Below are 21239 nucleotides of genomic sequence, written 5' to 3' on the forward strand. Positions count from 1 at the left end.
TATATATATATATATATATAATGGTACATAATCAGGTCAAGTCAATTCAAGTTTATTTGTATTGCCCTTAATCACCAAAGATTGTCATTATGACAATAAAATTAGGTAAGTCCATTTGACATGGATGCTATCAAATTTTATTTGTGTATAGAATCATGTACCTAACTAGAGGCTCCCAGAAGTGAAAAGCAGTTAGTTCGAACAGACTCACTCAATCTTCTCAAACATTCGGTTAACCAGGTCAACTATTCACATTCAGCAGCAGCATGCGCTTACAGGAAACACCCACACTCAGGCAGGCAACTTTATAAATAGTAAACAGTACACATTTTACTGTCCAGTTTGGCATACTTGGAGCCTACGTACCTCTTGCATGATGTCACTGGATGCTTTAGTTGTGGGAATCTAAAGATGATGTAACTGCATTAGTGTAAATACCGCTGTAAAATGTATTTCGGCAAGTTATTGTTTTCTTTCCCATTTATTACTAAAATGTTTTGTGTGTGTGTGTGGCCTAAACTACCTATAACCACATTGTGAGACAAATATTGAATACTATTAATATTGCATTTTATACACACAGCATACTAAATATTGCATTTAGCAGGATTAAACTGTTAGTGCAGGTCCGGTCTGCAATACAGTACTCAAGGAATGTGACAAACTTGCTGATGAGTGTGTTTGTGTGCTCAGCATGGTGTGACATCTTGCTGGTTATACATTAATATATCAATGCAGCGCTGGTGGTCATCTATTCTAGCGTGACGACAAGGCCACTTTGGAGCTCCACGTCGTGTACCCAAAACACACTTAAAAACTGTTAAGCCACAGCAGAGCTCAGGCTGGAATTATAGGCCTCCAGACACCGTGTAAATTGAGGAATTTGTGGAATGAAGTGAACAACATGCCATTTTTCAGCATTTTTGCTACATAAGACTGGCTAATATGTCATTATCATTTACCAAGCTGCACAAAATGATTTTGTCAGGACTAATAAATCAGAGTTTGTCTTAGTCTGTCTCCAGAAGCTCGTTTAAAGTCCAAAGCACATTTCTGTCTGTGATATTTACAAATTTGCAGTGTAGCCACAGTTACCTTGATAAAGTAACTTAGTTACTTTGCTGATTACTTGAGCTTAGAACTAACTTAGTTAATTTACTGATTACTTGATTTCAAAAGTAACTAAATTAGAAAAAAGTAACTTTTTAGTTACTTTCAGCAGCTGTCAAGTGTAGTAATATCACTTATCCACAGTACAAAACAAGCATTAGCTTAACCGATCCCATTACTTGGTAATGTATGCCACACAAGTTACAGAAGGATGTCATCAACATGGAAAAAAAAAACTTAAATATGAGTGTAGTTGAAACCACATTAAATGAGCAACTTAGAGCAGACTTGACATGCCAAATAGCCACCTAAATATATACCATTCTCAGTACACTTCTTTAAAGACTATTAACTGATAGATAGACAGACACAGACTGTAGCAACCCTGCCGACTGTGTGGGGGTCCATGAAGGCAACTGTGTGTGTATGTGTGTGTGTGTGCGTGTGCGCACGCGCATAGTGTACAACGAACCTTACTTAGTATTGTCCTCTTTAGAGAAAATCATTTTTGGAGTAATGCGTTACCGGCACCACTGCAAATTTGCCATTGTGATGTTACACGTGTTTCACGTGGTATGAGTCTTTTGACAATAAATTTGATTTTAAATGTAGAATTTATACCTAATTTTGTTTTGTACAGGGTAATTTAGTTGTAAGAGGTTCAGGAAAAAGTGCTTTATCCTTTTTTCCCCCCCACTAAATTAGTCGCCCCAAACCGTTTCCTAAAAATCTACCCTCGTCATGGGTCGTACATCTATCACAGTTGTAGAGTGTGACCACACAATTCCACTTAAAACCGTTTTTTATATATATTGTTTTATATTATTATTATTTTAGGCGGCACGGGGGACGACTGGTGACCACATCTGCCTCACAGTTCTGAGGACCGGGGTTCAAATCCCGGCCTTGCCTGTGTGGAGTTTGCATGTTCTCCCCGTGCCTACGTGGGTTTTGTCCGGGTCCTCCGGTTTCCTTCCACATCCCAAAACATGCATGGTAGGTTAAATGAATACACTAAATTGCCCGTAGGTGGGCGGCACGGTGGCCGACTGGTTAGAGCGTCAGCCTCACAGTTCTGAGGTGCGGGGTTCAATCCCCGTCCCCGCCTGTGTGGAGTTTGCATGTTCTCCCCGTGCCTGCGTGGGTTTTCTCCGGGTACTCCGGTTTCCTCCCACATCCCAAAAACATGCATGAGTTGGGGACTCTAAATTGCCCGTAGGCATGACTGTGAGTGTGAATGGTTGTTTGTTCCTATGTGCCCTGCGATTGGCTGGCAACCAGTTCAGGGTGTACCCCGCCTCCTGCCCGATGACAGCTGGGATAGGCTCCAGCACGCCCGCGACCCTAGTGAGGAGAAGCGGCTCAGAAAATGGATGGATGGATGCCCGTAGGTGTGAATGTGAGTGCGAATGGTTGTTTGTTTATGTGTGCCCTGCGATTGGCTGGCGACCAGTTCAGGGTGTACCCCGCCTCTCGCCCGAAGATAGCTGGGATAGGCTCCAGCACGCCCGTGACCCTAGTGAGAAGAAGCGGTACAGAAAATTGATGGATGGATTATTATTTTACCCCAAGCCTCCTGAAACTCTGTCATTCTCCCCGATCGAACGGAACCAGCCTGGCAGCGTTACTCATATCCCTTCACTGCAGGCCTTTTTGCTGCAGTTTAAATTATGCCAGTGTTCCTCATGTGAACTACTGTGTATATAGTATGTATCAAAATAGACCGTCACTGCTGATGACACCACAGAATTCATGTGATGTTGGTGCATTGTCAAATTGAACACAAAACAGCAGAGGTGCATAAACCCTTAAGAGTGCACTAATTATAGTTTTGACACATTATTACATTAATAAAAGATATTGTGTGGTTAAGTTAAAAAAAAAAAAGAAAGAAAGAGAGACTAAATAGCAGCAATGCCATCTCTCCATTTGTGATATTCTGGTGAAATGCTGATAGATTTTCAGCAGCCTCTTTCAGTTTTGTTAGCTATTTGAGGGATCTGTTAAACAGATTTTTGCACTGATTTATTAGAAGATGGTCTAGACAACTGAAGGAATGAAGAATTGTTCAGCGTAGGAGCTCAAATTCAGTACAGTGATGTCTTTAGGGTCCAATTTTACTGCATTTAAGTGATATGATCTCACACACATACTGTATTCTAGTCGCTTTGATTTCTTTCTGGCCATACTTTAAAATAGCATGAATGCTTGAAAATAAGTCAAAAATTCATTTTTTCCCTGCCAAAGCAATAATACTTGGTCAACCTTTCTGTCTTGTTTGTATTTTTTTGATAATTATAATGGTTTTGATTATCTAAAAACAGATTGCGCACTGTTTGACTACAATGATAATACTGTACCAATACTGTCATTCTTATCTGTGGAGGCTTGAATCACATTCAAATGTCTTGAATTTTGAATGTGGGAGAATTGTAGACCTTTAGGTGTAGGTTGAATGTTTATTATTGTAACATTTATTCTTAGTTTTTGTGCCTCACTGTCCAAACATCCCCACATTCCCTTCAGCCCCCATACAGCCTTTGTATACTTGGCCTTTCAAGCATCCATGATTTGCTGTGATTGGAATGTTAGGATGGTGTGCATTTCATTGATGAGAATTTCAGAACCCCAATGCTCGTGATCAGCGCTATGTCACCATAGAGTCATCCCATGGGTACAGCAGAGAATCAGTTTCAAACAGTTTGTCTGTCTTCATCAAACACACTCTCCAAGAGTCTGCCGGCTCCAGACCTGGATCGAAACACAGGCACAGGTAAAACCCTTATGAAACTATTCTTAAAATGTCTCAATCAAAAGCAAGGAAAAAAATGTTTAACTCTAACTTTATAGTACACCAGTCTCAGATAAAAGTTGAGTCTCTATTTCAAATTCTACCAGCATAAAAGAGTCAAATGCTAAACACAGACCAGCCACAATGTTAGATACACCTGCAAAATTTAATGAGGACCCAATCAAGAAATTACAAAGATAATAATGCCCAATTTGCATGTTTACAGTCAGAGTTCATACATTATTTATCAGTTAATGATTATTTGAGGCGGTACGGTGGACGACTGGTTAGAGCGTCTGCCTCACAGTTCTGAGGACCGGGGTTCTATCCCGGCCCCCCCTGCGTGGAGTTTGCATGTTCTCCCCGTGCCTGCGTGGGTTTCCTCCGGGCACTCCAGTTTCCACCCACATCCCAAAAACATGCACGGTAGGTTAATTGACAACTCTAAATTGCCCATAGGTGTGAATGTGAGTGCGAATGGTTGTTTGTTTGTATGTGCCCTGCGATTGGCTGGCAACCAGTTCAGGGTGTACCCCACCTCCTGCCTGATGATAGCTCGGATAGGCTCCAGCACGCCCGCGACCCTAGTAAGGCTCAGAAAATGGATGGATGGATTTATATATATAATGTATGTATATATATATATATATACACATACATGTGTGTGTGTGTGTATATATATATATATATATATATATATATATATATATATTTATGTGTGTGTGTGTATATATGCATATATGTATATATATGCATATATGTATAGATATATGTGTGTATATATACAACCCCAATTCCAATGAAGTTGGGACGTTGTGTTAAACATAAATAAAAACAGAATACAATGATTTGAAAATCATGTTCAACCTATATTTAATTGAATACACTACAAAGACAAGATATTTAATGTTCAAACTGATAAACTTTATTGATTTTAGCAAATAATCATTAACTTAGAATGATATATATATATATATATATATATATATATATATATATATATATATATATATACATATACACACATATACACACACAATTCTTATCTTAGTCCTCAGATTTTGCAACTGTACCTAATGCTGCTGCTGGTCACATATTCATCTACAGAAAAATAAATTTAAAGTTGCATAATTTCTGCCTGACTATTACAGAATGAACTCCTGCAAGTAAAACAATGAATTGATGGCTGTTTGCATCCATAACAGCATTAACACAACAATATCCCTTTTTTGAATAAATTTTCAATTAAGAAGAAATATATACAGGTATTTCAATTTCTGTGTTTTTATAATGTTTAGCTGTATTTTTTGTGTTTTGCATATGATGAATTGTAATCTTTTAAAAAGGAGAAATTATGCGCAGCGTAGACTGCAGTGTTGGACAGTGGAGCAATCAGAGGTGGATGAGGGGACATAGGGGGAAGAAAGAAAAGGATGTGGGGGGGCAGGCGGGGAAGCATGTTCTTGAGCTGTGGGCAGATGGAAAAGTGCTTTGCTGTTCAATGTGTGCAAAGAAATGTGTTAAGGAGATCTTTTCTCCTCATCCAGTACCTCCCCTTGATGTGTGTCGTCAGTTGGAGCTCCAGGATAAAATGGGAGGAACTCTGATCCATACGGTGGCACTATAAAGCTCACTGATGATTTGCAGGCTTCATTAAAACATCAAATCTTCATTACTATTCAGGACTGGCATCATCGTCTTACACCTGCTATCAGTGATCTCATCATCAGGCCCACTTCTGGCAAACTTCAGCAGCTGCCTTTGCTTATTTTTAAAATAGGTATGTCCACTTCTCATTTTAACAGTTTACATCAGATTGTATCATTCCATTAATGAATAACAGTGAATTAACTTATTATTGCACTGTATCATCAGCAGACATGAGGATACTTGGCCAGATTACTTTTTTGCTTTTGCTGTGGGAAAGCTGGTGTAGGAATACAAAAGTTCAGACCACCAAGAAATCTACACATGGGAACCAAGCAGCCAACGGCATCCAGGCTTCACCTGAAGCTGTTCTCTTTAGTGGGAGCATTTCAAATAATAGAGGTACTGGAGGTACCAGTGGAAGTGAATCTACCAGGGATGATGCTGATGAAATGAGGCTGCACTTTCTTAAGAACCTGCATGTTACATGTAACGATGGGACACCAGCTGGGTGAGATGGTCATTTTGAAATAGATGTAAACTTTTATTTCATATTTAATTCTTTTAATATACAGCATAGTGTTAATGTAATTTCCTCTGAGGGATTATAACAACGCACGGTGGGGACTGGTTAGCATATCTGCGTCACAGTTCTGGGGACTGGGATTCAAATCCGGGCCCCGTCTGTGTGGAGTTTGCATGTTCTCCCCGTGCCTGCGTGGGTTTTGTCCGGGTCCTCCGGTTTCCTCCCACATCCCAAAAACATGCGTGGTAGGTTGATTGAAGACTCTAAATTGCCCGTAGGTGTGAATGTGAGTGCAAATGGTTGTTTGTTTATGTGTGCCCTGCAATTGGCTGGCGACCGGTTCAGGGTGTACCCTGCTTCCCGCCAGAAGATAGCTGGGATAGGCTCCAGCGGCCCGCAAACCTAGTGAGGATAAGCGGTAAAGAAAATGGATGGATTATAACAACTATAATAAACAGAAATTTAAGATGCTAGATAGCATGCCCACTCATGATGCTTGTCTTGACTCGTTCAGAATTATTTGTGGTTCTACAGGTTTTACCTAAAAGAGGTCAGAGGAAGCCGCAGATGGCTGTTATTTCTAGAAGGTGAGTATTTCAAAAACACTGGTTAATTTGGGCCCCCAGAGGTCAGTTTGTTTTGGCGTTGATGCCCCCTATGGAATTTAGATGGAAATGTCATCTTCTGTTTTTCTCCTTTTCTGGTTGCTGTCTGACTTCAGTCTATTTCAGATGGAAATATTATAGATGTTGCTTCAAGAGCTCTCGTATAATCTACCGTATTTGATAAATTAGCTCTACTGGAATAAATTAAGAATGGCTTTAGAAAATGTGTAACTTTTACATTAGGGCAAAGATTTAAAAAAGCAACAGTCAAGTTCTGAGACAGCATTGATAGCAATATCAAATTAAAGGATACGGGCTTGAGTCAAGGCTGCAGGTGCATTGCCCTCCAACTCCAATTCATCTCTCAGGCGTTAATGATGGAGAAGCATTTGGTTCTCATTCTGTGCCCGGATGTTTAATATTAGTCTTCCCTATTTTTAGGCGGCTGGTGCTGCTACAGCAAAGAGACCTGTGATTCCAGGTACCAAAATATCCCTCGACTAATGAGCTCATCGGGTTGGCCCCTGACAAAAAGTGGTAAGTCAATTTATTGGACAGTATTTAGTCATACACACTCCCATAATCAATATTCCTATTTGAATGCTAAACTCTAGATAAGGAGCTCTGTTTAAGAACTGATTGCTTGGTTTACAGGACATGGCATACTGTCAAATCAAGTAGCAGAGAATCCTTATTGGCACAACACAAACATTGTGTAAGAATTTCTATAATCACATGTTTGAATAACTGTGGGATGGTTTACAGATAGTGATATAATCAGTGAATTTGTCCTTTTCTGTAGAGTCATCCCATACTGCTCCAGTGATGTTTGGAGTGGCACTGGGCCTGCCTCGACTCCTCCTCCAAAACGACGACAAGGGAGGGAGAAAGAGCAGAATAGAAATGCAAATGCAAGTATGTCTTTACAGAGAGAAAACACTAGATTTAGTCAATAATAACCATAGCACGTCTGTACCTTTCCTGCATTCACTGTCTGTATTTTTTATCAGCTGAGTATGCTTTCATGGGATCTCTCATCATCCGAGAGGTCATCAAAGACCTTATTCCCAAAGGAATCAAGCAGGCCAAGGTTGTTTTGTTGTCTGGCGCTAGGTAAGATAATTTCACTGCTCAATCTATGATGCTGACTGCATCTTTTGTACAAAAATCAACTTCTGGCTCATTACCAGGCCACTTTTGACCATCACAATCTTGACAGCCAACTATGAACAGTGACGAAATGTTGCTTAAAGGACGCCCTTGGAGCCTAAATTGGTCCAATACATGTAATCCAATGTTATTTTGAATTCCCATTTGTGAGTTGGCATGTTGCACTAGTGGTAATGTAATGGTTCACATCACTGACTGTGCAGCTCCCAATTCACACTCATGCCCCATTCACAGCCGCCTTGTGATTGACTGTTGATCAGTCCAGGGTGCGGTTTGCCTTTCAAAGGTTTGCAGGGATAGGTTTCAGCCACTGACCCCTGAAAATGTATTGGACAAGTGGTACAAAAATGGATGGAGTTGGTATGTCTATCCATTAGATTTGATACCACGCAAATACTGTAGACTAGTTTTTTTCTCTAAAGGCCACGTAGCGATAATTCAAATCTTCCTGCAGTGCTGGGGGTACAGGAGTCTTGCTGAATATCGAGAGAGTGGCTAATTATCTGGAGCAGCTTGGTGCAGAGGCACAGGTCCGAGGTCTGGTGGACTCTGGCTGGTTTCTCGAAAGTAAACACCAGAGATCACCGAATTGTCCTGAAACAGTTACCTGCTCACCTGAAGATGCTATCAAGGTCGGCCTAAGGTAAAACTATCCAAACCGTCAGCCTGGCTGTATATTTCTCCGCTAAATATTAATGCATGTCATTCAAACTTTACAGAGCTGTTAACATTTATAATATCAACAATTAAGCCCAGTATGTGGTGTGTTGTTTCCCAGGTTGTGGAATGGCGTGGTGCCTGATAGGTGTCGTCGCCTCTATAAGAAAGGGGAGGAGTGGCAGTGCTTCTTTGGCTATAAACTGTATTCTACATTGAGCTGTAAGTGGCCTTTAAAATCAGATTGAATATATTGAATAGCTCAATTTCAATAGCCGATACAGTGCTCTGCTGATTATTTTTATACTTATGCAAGGTTGTCAATACATTCTACCTGTGGGTGGCAAATTACAAATGTGTTATTTTTCTCGAATCCCTAATAGACGAGTTGATCTCATTTTTCATGGTATTTGAGCAACGCAGATTTACCCTCCTTTTATGGTTGCTTTGCTGGATTGTTGATTGCACAATACCTGGTGCTTTATTATCTTTGTGGTGACAGTAAAACATTGCATACCACTGACTGGTTAGAGAAGAAGAATCTAGAATGTTTGATAGAATATGAACATTAATAAAATGAGCCAAAACAATCACAAGCCGAATTTAAGGTATTAGGTTTCTTAGTCCAAACACTTTCAAATACAGTACATTCCACAGAAAGACCAACGGTAAGTTTGTAGACAGAAAATCAAAGATGATAGTTGTCATGCACTGACGTCCAGCCAGATTTCTTGAGAGTCCTCAATTCATTTCAGCACTGTGATAGCATTTCTCAGCATGACTTTTCTGAGTAAATGCCAGTTGCAGTTACATCTTGTTTTCTCTGCAGCCCCTCTATTTGTTGTGCAGTGGCTGTTTGATGAGGAACAGCTGAGGGTGGAGAACATCTACATTGGAGGACAGCATATGAGCAATGAACAGTGGCAGTACATACAGAACCTAGGCAGAGAGTTGAAAAACTCCTTGCGAGATGTCACGTATGTTCGCAATGAAAATTTTAGTGTAACATAATATAATTGAGCACCGACCCTAGAAATGACATGCTATTTTGTGTTTGTGTGATTCTATAGAGCGGTATTTGCTCCTTCCTGCCTCTCTCATACAGTGATTACCAAAAGGTATGATTGGGCTTCTGGCAATGACACATTACACATTTTTATAAGCCTGGTGTAACTAAAGAATATTTATTCCGACTGACTAGAAATGGACATTGATACCTTATAAGTTGTTTCTACTCACTTTTGTCTTTATTTGCCACCATTTATTTACTGTGGTACGTGTTGTTCTATTAGCAACTGGATGACTTTTCAAGTTCGAGGCACTTCTCTGCCGCGGGCCCTGCACTGCTGGGATAGGAGCTTGGAAGCCACTCGTAACAACAGAACTCCAGCTAAAGGCTGTCCATTCCACCTGGTAGATGGTTGCCATTGGCCTCAGTGTAACCCCACCTGCCCCATCTTAGTGGACCAGGCAACCCAACAGGAGCTCACCTTGCTCCAGATGCTGGTAGCCATGGGCCTTGACCTTCGAAAGCTGGGCTTGAATCCTAAAAGTGATGTAGATTTCCTGACAAGCATGGGCAGCAATGGTGGCTAACATTAAAAGTACAAAAGAGAGGCATAGTGAGGTGTTAAATTAGTAAAATAAAAAAAAATAAAAAATAAAAATAAAAAAAACATCTGTCATGTCAGTATGCGCCACGTGTCAAGCTTGAGACCTAATTCTAAGACTCCCCCCCTCATTTTCTCCTTTAAACTTGTACAGGGTAAGTGTTTCAAGTTCTAGCAATAGGTAGACAACACAACAAGCTTTAAATCTTGAACAGAGCATGGTGTGAGTGTCACTTTTATTGAAGACATGACGATCCTGCAAAATGTCAGCATCACGTGAACAACAGTTTGTTTTCTCATGGTTAGCAACTTTTTGTACTTTAATTTTTTTACTATCCTGGCATACAATATATATATATATATATATATATATATATATATATATATATATATAATTTCTACACTGTCATTTCTCAGTTTAGTTGAGGATTCTCCAATCTACCATTTATTTAACTCATTTTGATTTAGCATTGATTAGATTTAACATTTAATGTATGGACATAAAATTGCTACCTGTTCTACTAACTCTAAACATTCCACATGCAGCTGCAACACACTGACTAATTATTTTTTGTGCGACTTATCAATAGCCTACAAGGCTATGCTCACATATTTATACATATATTTTACTGCATGTTAATCTCTTTCCTTCATTTGTTTTCTTTGATGTACATCACAAGGGTATTATGATTCAGTCAAATAATGATTCAAATAAAGATTCCATGAAAAAAAAATCATTGTGTTTTCTTTGACAAAAATGAAAACCAAGTCCGTGTTTTAAAAACAGAATTAAAGTAAGGTCCTTCTTTGGTCACTGCATGCTGTGCTTTGTGTAATATACTGATGTGACATTCTTCTCTTTGCATATGAAACAATCATCCATCCATCCATTTTCTATACCGCTTCCTCAATAGGGTCGTGGGCGAGCTGGAGCCTATTCCAGTTGACTTGGGGTGAAAGGTAAACCGTGCACTGATCGCCAGCCAATTGCAGTGCACGGACAGACAAAAAACCATTCACACTCACATCCACACTGTCAAATAACCTAACATGCATGCGTGGTTTTGGTATGTGGGCTGTACCTGCAGAAAACCCCCAGAATTGAACCCCTAATGTCAGACAGGTGAGGCGGATGTGCTAATTACTCTTCCACCGTGCCGCATAAAACGTTCTTAATAGATTGATCAAATTCTTTATTTCGAACATGTATGAAAGTCATTTAAAAAAGAACAATAAGACAGAAAAGACTGAAGTAAACTAAAAATAAAGTTAAGTTGTAAGTATTCGAAAAGAGAAGGAAGAGGTAAAAACGTATTTACTCATAGCCCTATCTCTACTTCCTTATAATCTTATATAAGTATTATAATATTATAAAAAAAATATATTATAAATATTACTTTATATCAACAGCAATATAGTATGATAGTAATATAATAAAAATAATAAGTTAGAAATAGTAAATACTATGTACTTATTCCTTCGTATGCCAATAATACAAATTATACCAGTGTCAGCAATGTCTGAACTATTAATAAAAAGAGAAAAATCAACAACTCCCAAAAAATTTACCATAAAAAAAACAAACACATACACCTGTATAATATATATATATACATGTCTTCATTTTCCATATAGTAATAATATATATTTATATTGAAACTATTTCTGCCTCATATTTTGTTTGTCTTTGTTTTTAATCTGGTTGATATTTGGACATTGTTTCAGCCACACCCTCAGTCTGTTCCATGGTCTCCAATATTTGATATGCAGAATTTTTGTATTTTTTTTTATTGTAGTTCTGAATTTTATTATTTAGAAGACTGTAGTCTGCATTTTTGAATCCCAAAATTTGTCATATCCCTTAATTTATACCCCCACCCCCTCTTTCTCAAAATCTTTTTCTGTATGTTGCGTGATAATAAATTGTTCCTGGCTTTGTATAGAAGTTATGCTGTTTGGAATGCCACAATAACATTATTTTTATTTTTTATTGTAGACTTTACAAATAATTGGTTGGTGTGTTGAATGTAACCTACCCTTTGGACCACTCTAATGGCTCTTTTTTTCTTTTTTCTTTTTTTTCTTTTTCAGTATGAAGAGTGGATGTAGCTGAACTCCTATACATCTTGCCCCACACATCAGTGCAGTAATTTAAGTAAGGTAAAATCAGGTAACGAGTGTGGAGTGATTTTTTACCCAAAAAGTATCTTGATTTGGCAATTACAGAGATGCTTCTAGATATTTGCATCCACGTGTGTTTTATGAGACTTCCAGAAAGTTGTCTCCCAAGAATTTTCATTTCGTGCACCCTTCCCAAAACAATCCCCTCTATCCGCACCCCTGCTTGATGATTTACGTATATCATGAGGTGCAGTGAAAGGTTCTTGATCTTAATACGTGGAAATTGTGTCAAAATGCGGGAAATTGGGAAATTCTCACCCCCAGGCTCACTCCACCCGCTCCCAAAAAGATCTAGAATATATGTAGTTATTCATCCTCACCACGCGAAGGCGCTAACTTAAATTATTGTAGACACATTTGTATTCCCAGAACTCATGAATAAAATCAATATTTAAAAAATACGAACAAATGCCTAAAAATAAACATAGTATGAAGCTAATGTGGTGATCGAGAACATTCGAAACGGCATTTTGTGAGAGTTGAAAGACAGTTGCACATTTCCCATAATGCATTGCAACAGCTTTCTACTTCCTCTTTCCGCCATATTGCAGAACCGGTGAGATGTCTTTTCATATTATCATGTACAATCTAGTCGTTATCGAGTGCATCTGGTTGTTAATACTTCCAGCTTGATAATAGGATTGAAACGTGTTTATGTGGTAACTTTCTTAAGTGGTTATCGTCATTTTCCATCACTTTACGGCATCATTTGAGCGACTTTTTCCTATGGGCCATCCGTTCTGCTTGGGCCGAGCAGTGCTTACCTTATAGGCGCTCCTGGAAATGGCTAACTGTTTGGAATGGAGACAACATTTCGATTGTAGATAGACGACGCTTTGCAAGTTGTTCTCGAAAATTGTACTCAATAGAGTGTTTTCCAAGGACGCTGCATCAGAGGTACCTCATAGCGAACCACAGCTAGCTTAGAAGTGCGTTTGGGAAAGAGGTCGTGTGATGGACCGTGCTTTGGTGGGCTTTCCAGCTTAATGCATGGAATGCTTACGTTTATAGCGTAGTGGTTTTGTCGTAGAAGTGCAGCTGCAACGTAAATGCCCACTTGTTAACCTTGCTGTCATTGGTTATCTCATAAGCCAGCGGGTCTGTTGTCTTTCTTAATTCATGTCAAGAATGTTTGCGTTTTAATTGATATTGAGTCGTATATACATGGAAAACACTATAAGACCTTTCACTTTCTTCAATTTCTTGTTCATTTTAATGCCTGGTACCAGTAAATGTATATTACCTGAAGAATACAATGAACCTGACTAAAATGCCACTGATTCCATAATACTTCCCATTTGGCAAGCTCAAGTTGATTATTGTAATTGGTTATCAAGAAAACTGTGTGAAATGGTTAGATATCAGCTCTTAAATTAAACTCTTATGAGCTATTGTTGCGGTCATCATTATATTTGTCCACATAAATGTACCTTTAGTCTTACCATGCATTACAACTGATAAACAGAAACAAAGATGTAATTTTTTTTTCCCATGACTGTACGTTTTGTCGTGGGTGTCCAGGCAAACCGTCACCTCCCAGTTATGGACTCAGTGGCTGTAACTCCACACAATATGATGAACATTGTCATAGTAGTGCTGTTTTATTTGTTTGTTATACAGTTGTTTAACAAAGTGTTGGAATGGTCAAGTCTGAAACATTGTATCTACGGCATTAATACAACTGCACAAGGCTGAGCAATTCCTATGAATTTTTTTTAAGTGAATGAAAAATTGGAATCCTTCTATTTTTGTTTCATGTAGCATTTTGTTTTGTGTAGGCATCATGGTGCGCATGAACGTTCTCGCAGATGCTCTGAAGTGCATCAACAATGCTGAGAAGCGTGGGAAACGCCAGGTCCTCATCAGGCCCTGTTCCAAGGTCATTGTGCGCTTCCTAACCGTCATGATGAAGCACGGTAGGTGTTCATTACCTATGTGGTTTCCCATGTTTAAAAATATGACACTTTGTCATATCTGTCACTCAGATGTACTTTGCTGGGATTTTCATATTAACATTGTTCCAGGTTACATTGGTGAGTTTGAGATCATTGATGACCATAGAGCCGGGAAAATAGTCGTCAATCTCACAGGAAGGCTAAACAAGGTAATGTTTTTTGACCCGCTTTTCATTGAGCAACTTCCCAAATGTTCACTCTGAAGTTATTAGCTTAATGACGGTTGCTTTCATACTTTGCTTGGTGTCAACTTGCAGACCAATTATCAAGTCCAATTTATTATTGGACTGCGACTCCAGATAAATGTATTTTATTAATTTGTGATTTTATTTATTCATTTTCTTGCAGTGTGGTGTGATCAGTCCACGTTTTGATCTCCAGCTCAAGGATCTGGAGAAGTGGCAGAACAACCTTTTGCCCTCAAGACAGTTTGGGTGAGAATTGCATCCTTGGCATTGCATTGCACTACTTACTAGGTGTATGTAAAAATGTAAACACAAAATACTATTTGTATAACAGTTGGGTATAACTGTGTGGGTTGATTGCTTGGTCCTGCACCCCACTCTGCATGCATGACCAATTGACATTTGCTTTATCCAGCTAACATTCTCAATGAAACTATAGTAGGTTTTTATTACTCGTGTTGAGCACTCTCCGAATATACCCGAAGCTCAAGGCACCGGGATGTGGTTACTCTATCCACCGCAAGGGATACCAGAAGTGACGTTGCAATTGTCAAACACAGCACGCTAGACTCTATACGCAATGGCGAGCAACGGGTTAGAATATAAGGAGGAGGAGAATTTCAAGGTACAGGAGAACCCGACTGAATTTGGCATCGTCAAACTGTACGTTTGAGCCGATCAGGGGTTCGGAACCTGACAGTGACGATGACAAGCAGCCAAGTAGCAAGTGTACAACAGAAAAAGAGTGGCCACTGGGTCGATTTGACGTCCTGTCATAAGCATGTATTTTTATATAGTCATGGCTAGAAATAATGGCACCTCAGGGGTGCCAATATTTTTTAGCACGACTATGCGTATTATATATTCATATGTTTCAGTGACACGTCGCAAGCTTTTACATAGTATGCAGTATCCCTATATATTGTGTGCCCCTTGCTCGAGTTGCTTTATAACACGCCGCACAGAAAGTCTTTTCCGTGTCTGTTGGCTTGTCATATAGGCAAAAGTACAGACGACAGTACAGAAAAGTACTGCGTGGGTCTTTTTTTTCCTACTGCCAAATGCATAATAACTAGCCTTCACACCGATTTTATCGGCCGATAATTAGCATTTTATGTCATTCGCTGATCCGATCAATGGCGTCATTGCTCGGCTCCGCAAAAGACATTTATTCCGCGTCGCCGCGTGCACAGTATATTTGAATCCAAAAGCTAGTTTATTTTTAGCCTTGTCGTGTGTCTTTTGATGTAGACCTGTAAAATCTGACAGCTAAAAGTTATTTAAAAAATAAAACTCGTCGGCGTGCGGAACAGACAACACGTCTGAGACAGACAACACGTAATGCCCGGATCAGACTACAAGACAAATTTGCTCTTTCACGATTGCACAATGTCAGACTACTGCAATAAAATCTTGTATTCCGATACCACCGCATCCCGTTTTTTACGATCAGTTGGCTTCATCGTGTCAACTCAAATGCGACTGGATAAATTCGTTACCGCGGCGACGACAAGAGTGGCCCGTGCCGACTGTATTATAAAAACAAAATGAGGAAAAACGTGTGTTGGTGGTCAGGAGAGGAGAGGACGTTCGTTTAAGGCTTGCTTGAGGTATGTTCCTGTACTTTTAATACGATAGGGCTCGCAAGGAGCCAACAAAACGTTATGTAGCCTAGCAAGCTACTGCTAGCACGAACGGTTGAACGTAAACATGCTGTCGAATCATGCTCTAACGTTTCGGTGTGGGTGAAGTAATTTAATTACAGTAAGTTAGCACCCATTGTTTCTGTCATGTAATGTTGGTTTGACCTGACTGATTAGAATACACGATCTGACTAGAGCAGTGATTTCCAACCTTGTGGAGCCAAGGAACATATTTTACAATTGAAAAATATCACGGCACACCAACAAACAAAAATGTCACAAAAAGTGGATACATTCATTAATATACAATACATTATTTACTTCCTGCCATCTAATAGAAGACCATTCATTTGTTCTGTCTGTCACTATGCCTCACTGGTATAAATAGAGGAACAACAAAGATACATTATTTATTGTAAATAGAATTTTTTGAGCAATTAGGTACGCAAGTATATACAGTAAATGAACAGGTCATTTAAATAGACACATTCCTCCATCTTGTGATCGGGTCGTTGATCGGTTATCGTTTTTTTAAACTCTGTGATCGGCCCCAAATATCCTGATCGTGTAAAGCCTAATAATAACCATAATAGTCGTTGGTATATACAAGGAAATCCTCACCTCTTGTCTGCGCCGCTTACAAGATTTAGTTCTCTTGCTGGCGGTTGAGGTCCCGTTGGCAAAATAGTTGGCACTGCAGCTGGTTTCAGCCTGCTAAGTCTTTCTCAAAATACGCTGCTATGAAGTGATCGGCACAGTTTGGAATGCTTGTTCGGCACCCATAGCTGACCACGTTTCTTCCCGTCCCTATCTACTGGTCACATATTCCTTTTTCACTTGGAAAGCCAAAGAAACTCTATAATCACTTTGCAATGGCAGATGTGGTTTTTAAAGGGCTTCAAGAATTATCAAGAAAATGTTTAACACCTTTGTTCTGCCTAAAGAAGGAGCGGCGGCCAGCACTCCCTGCAGTGTGAGGCTTTGTCACTCAGTGGAATTATAAGCTTCAGTCATGCCTTGAGAAGCATGTACAGCAAAATTTGGAGCTAGCGCTGCAGAAAGGGATTGTCCGTTCCCTGGACATGTTTTGATTCAAGGAGAAGACGGACAAGAAGCCATATGTTAAGAGTGCAGCAGTTGTTGTTTTTTTTTAACCCAGCAAGGTGACACAGCAAATGTGTTCAGCCATCTGGAAAAAGCAGCAGATAAATATCAAAACACTGGACAAGGAACATGTGAGCCCCTCGCTCAATTATTTCTCCAAAGTAGCATTAAATACAATGTATGAACAATGCGTTCAGTCCAGCCTACAGTCGAAAAGTTAGTCAAGCCAGCTGCCATGATTGTTAATACTATGTATTACGGTAACATGCAGGCAATGCGCCCTGGTGCCAACTTGAACATAAGTCTAAATTGTGAGGCTTTTATTTTGAAGTTGTCTCTCGCAGGATGCTGGCGGAGAGGCAGCGTGTTACCGTAACACATAGCATTTACAATCGTGGCAGCTGTCTTGACTTCAACTGCAGGCAGGCCTGACCACAGTGGGAATACTCCAAGAGTAAATAGAGAGCGAACTCACAACTTTGGAGTTTGCGACAACTGACTTATGGTCAAACAGAACAATGGAGCTCCTTGACAATTCATTAGGTTGATGGGATTTTCAAATTAAAAGTCGGTGCTTGCAGCCTACTGATATTGGATTTTATGCCTAAACTGTATTTGCTTCTATTAAGTTGCAGTTCATGATTGAACTCTGCAGTAGCATATTTATTCAGTTAACAGTTGGTAAATTTGAATTTCTTGGGTACATTTTTTAGCCATTTATTCTTATTTAACAATTCATTTTTCACTGAAGACTGCTTATATATTGTTTGTTGAAAAGTAGTGCAATAAAAGTAGGTTTTCCCTAACGAGGAATAATCGTAATTATTATTTTGACCATAATCGTGCAGTCCTAGGAGTGCTGTGTACTTTGTAAAGGCTGGCTCGCTGCTTGCTAGCATCGTATATACTCACATGAAACAAAGTTACCGTAGTCATCAAAACACTTTGGTCTGGGGTTGGGCATCATTTGAATTTGAGTGATTCGAGTCCCGATTCTGGTTCCTTATTTTGAATTTTTCTCTCATCCATTATTGAGAGTTTAGTCTCTCACTGTTCTTTCTGGGTGTTGCGTCATAGGTCAAGCTGCACATAAACTGAGGGCCTACTGTTACTTGCCTTTGAGTATTGTACATCTGAGCAGTTAATGCTAACTCTACTGTTGTCTACTGCTGTTGAAATCTGCTCTATCTTTTGTCATTTTTTTATGTAAAATGTCAGTTAAGTTAAATGATAGCTTGGAGGCTACAAGTAGATGACATGGTGTTTTTAAAAAAAAGATATATATATATATATATACATAAAATATAATTATTCCTGTGGGTTTATTGCAAAGCTGTAATCTTGAAACTTAACAGTTTGTGAAACTAACAAATATTTGGGAATGTTACAAATTGTTCAGCTTTTAAGTAATTTTTCCTTCCCTTTAGCTGTATTTATTTTCCAGAGGCATTCTTTGATTGACTTACGGTCTTGAAACTTGGCTTTGGGAAAGCTTGATTAATTTGCTCAGTCAAATTATAACAGTGTAAAATGTCATATTCTGGCTTGATTTTAATATTTTGTTAGTCCTGCTAAATGTGACGTCTGAGTTGAATTAACCCTGACTTTAAATCCAAATTTTCTGCCGGTGTCGGAGCATGGAAACTATGTACAATTCCAATGAAGTTGGGACGTTGTTAGACAAAAATAAAAACAGAATAGGTTGAACATGATTTGCAAATCATATTTTATATATACTATATTTAATTGAATACACTACAAAGAAAATATATTTAATGTTCAATCTGATAAACCTTGTTTTTAGCAAATAATTATTAACTTAGAATTTTATGGCTGCAACAGGTGGCAAAAAAGACTGAGAAAGTTGAGGAATGCTCATCAAACACCTGTTTGGAACATCCCACAGGTGAACAGGCTAATTGGGAACAGGTGGGTGCCATGAATGGGTATAAAAGGAGCTTCCCTGAATTGCTCAGTCATTCACAAGCAAAGATGGGGCGAGGTTCACCTCTGTTTGAACAAGTGCGTGAAAAAACAGTTTAAGAGCAATGTTCCTCAACGTATAATTGCAAGGAATTTAGGGATTTCATCAGCTACGGTCCATAATATCATCAAAAGGTTCAGAGAATCTGGAGAAATCACTGCATGTAAGCGGCAAGGCCGAAAACCAATATTGAATGCCCGTGATCTTCGATCCCTCAGGCGGCACTACATCAAAAACTGACATCAACGTGTAAAGGATATCACCACATGGGCCCAGGAACACTTCAGAAAACCAATGTCAGTAAATACTGTTTGCCGCTACATCCGTAAGTGCAACTTGAAACTCTACTATGCAAAGCAAAAGCCATTTATCAACAACACCCAGAAACGCAGCCGGCTTCTCTGGGCCCGAGCTCGTCTAAGATGGACTGATGCAAAGTGGAAAAGTGTTTTGTGGTCCGACGAGTCCACATTTCAAATTGTTTTTGGAAATTGTGGCCGTCGTGTCCTCTGGGCCAAAGAGGAAAAGAACCATCCGCACTGTTATGGGCGCAAAGTTCAAAAGCCAGCATCTGTGATGGTATGGGGCTGTGTCAGTGCCACTGCCATGGGTAACTTACACATCTGTGACGGCACCATCAATGCTGAAAGGTACATACAGGTTTTGGAGAAACATATGCTGCCATCTAAGCAACCTCTTTTTCATGGACGCCCCTGCTTATTTCAGCAAGACAATGCCAAACCACATTCTGCACGTGTTACAACAGCGTGGCTTTGTAGTAAAAGAGCGTGGGTACTAAACTGGCCTGACCTGTCTCTCATTGAAAATGTGTGGCACATTATGAAGCGTAAAATACGACAACGGAGACCCCGGACTGTTGAACAGCTTAAGCTGTACATCAGGCAAGAATGGGAAAAAAATTCCACCTACAAAGCTTCAACAATTGGTGTCCTCGGTTCCCAAACGTTTATTGAATGTTGTTGAAAGAAAAGGTGATGTAACACAGTGGTAAACATGACCCTGTCCCAGCTTTTTTGGAACGTGTTGGAACCATAAAATTCTAAGTTAATGATTATTTGCTAAAAACAGTTTATCAGTTTGAACATGAAATATCTTGTCTTTGTAGTGTATTCTCTTAAATATAGGTTGAACATGATTTGCAAATCATTGTTTTTATTTAACACAATGTCCCAACGTCATTGGAATTGGGGTTGCAGTACAGAAGCATGTAAATTGGGATGCACAAATTCTTTTCACACTTTCTAAAATGCATTTGTATTTTTTGTGTGGAGTGAATTGACACAAATGGTGAATTGTGGCCTTCTTTGTCTGCAGATACATTGTACTGACCACCTCAGCTGGCATCATGGACCACGAAGAGGCCAGACGGAAACATACAGGAGGCAAAATTCTTGGATTCTTTTTCTAAAATGTAAACTGAAAATAAAATCAACCAGGGAAAGGTTTTTGGTCCTCTTGATTTATTTCATTTTGTCTTTGTCCATTTGGAGGGTTGGCTCAGAAAAAGGTGTCACACAGTGTGACTGTCATGAGTGAATATCTACTGTCTTGAGCTGCTCAGAGCATCTGCTCTGCATTTCCTCCGTTAGCCTGTAAGAACCCAGACCCATTTATCCTTAGAGGAAAATTATGTGGGCGGCGCGGTGCATGACTGGGTAGCACATCTGCCTCACAGTTCTGAGGATACCAGTTCAAATCTGGCCTCGCTCATGTGGGGTTTCCATGTTCTCCCCGTGCCTGCATGGGCTTTCTTCTTTTTATGTATGGTAGGTTAAATGAAGACTTAGTGTGAATGGTTGTTTTCTTAATATGCCCTGCAACTGGCTGTTACCCCGCCTCTTGGCCAGAGTTAGCTGGAATAGGCTCCAGCATGCCTGCAACCCAAGTGAGGATAAGTGCTGTGGAAAATGGATGGATGGGAAATTATGTGGCGTGTAACACTAACCAAGTGTACTACAAGGAATGTGCTTTTTGACATTTGTTTTGAAATTGCACCATTTGGTGTCAAAGATCTGTAATGTCACATTTTAAATCTAGTGTTTTCAGTAAT

General features: G+C 39.5%; 2 protein-coding genes across 3 annotated transcripts; both read left to right on the plus strand.

Annotated features, from left to right (window-relative positions):
* The first annotated feature begins 5480 nt into the window (after positions 1 to 5480).
* notum2 (notum pectinacetylesterase 2) lies at positions 5481 to 10536 on the plus strand. The gene is made up of 12 exons (XM_061771952.1): positions 5481 to 5681; positions 5777 to 6059; positions 6609 to 6661; positions 7121 to 7216; positions 7334 to 7394; positions 7482 to 7594; positions 7690 to 7792; positions 8304 to 8492; positions 8628 to 8728; positions 9336 to 9483; positions 9577 to 9624; positions 9799 to 10536. Exons 2-12 carry the CDS (start codon positions 5782 to 5784, stop codon positions 10100 to 10102), a joined length of 1494 nt encoding a protein of 497 aa, XP_061627936.1. The 5' UTR covers positions 5481 to 5681; positions 5777 to 5781; the 3' UTR covers positions 10103 to 10536.
* Positions 10537 to 12740: 2204 nt separating this feature from the next.
* On the plus strand, positions 12741 to 20634 carry rps15a (ribosomal protein S15a). Of its 2 annotated transcripts, none has more exons than XM_061769750.1 (5): positions 12741 to 12853; positions 14076 to 14213; positions 14322 to 14401; positions 14601 to 14686; positions 20504 to 20634. In XM_061769750.1, exons 2-5 carry the CDS (start codon positions 14081 to 14083, stop codon positions 20595 to 20597), a joined length of 393 nt encoding a protein of 130 aa, XP_061625734.1. In that variant the 5' UTR covers positions 12741 to 12853; positions 14076 to 14080; the 3' UTR covers positions 20598 to 20634. The 2 variants fall into 2 exon arrangements, with proteins under 2 accessions (XP_061625734.1, XP_061625735.1); XM_061769751.1 differs by lacking the exon at positions 20504 to 20634 and adding an exon at positions 19387 to 19423.
* The last annotated feature ends 605 nt before the right edge of the window (positions 20635 to 21239 follow it).

The sequence above is a fragment of the Phyllopteryx taeniolatus genome, chromosome 4 (assembly GCF_024500385.1).
Source record: "Phyllopteryx taeniolatus isolate TA_2022b chromosome 4, UOR_Ptae_1.2, whole genome shotgun sequence".
NCBI lineage: Eukaryota > Metazoa > Chordata > Actinopteri > Syngnathiformes > Syngnathidae > Phyllopteryx > Phyllopteryx taeniolatus.

Excerpts from the sequence above, each read along its gene's own strand:
- notum2 (XM_061771952.1), top strand. The coding sequence starts at position 5,782 with ATGAGGATACTTGGCCAGATTACTTTTTTGCTTTTGCTGTGGGAAAGC. Across the intron at positions 7,793-8,303 it reads GTTTTGTTGTCTGGCGCTAG|TGCTGGGGGTACAGGAGTCT; the intron begins GTAAGATAATTT and ends ATCTTCCTGCAG. Across the intron at positions 9,484-9,576 it reads AACTCCTTGCGAGATGTCAC|AGCGGTATTTGCTCCTTCCT; the intron begins GTATGTTCGCAA and ends GTGATTCTATAG.
- rps15a (XM_061769750.1), top strand. The coding sequence starts at position 14,081 with ATGGTGCGCATGAACGTTCTCGCAGATGCTCTGAAGTGCATCAACAAT. Across the intron at positions 14,214-14,321 it reads AACCGTCATGATGAAGCACG|GTTACATTGGTGAGTTTGAG; the intron begins GTAGGTGTTCAT and ends ACATTGTTCCAG. Across the intron at positions 14,402-14,600 it reads TCACAGGAAGGCTAAACAAG|TGTGGTGTGATCAGTCCACG; the intron begins GTAATGTTTTTT and ends ATTTTCTTGCAG.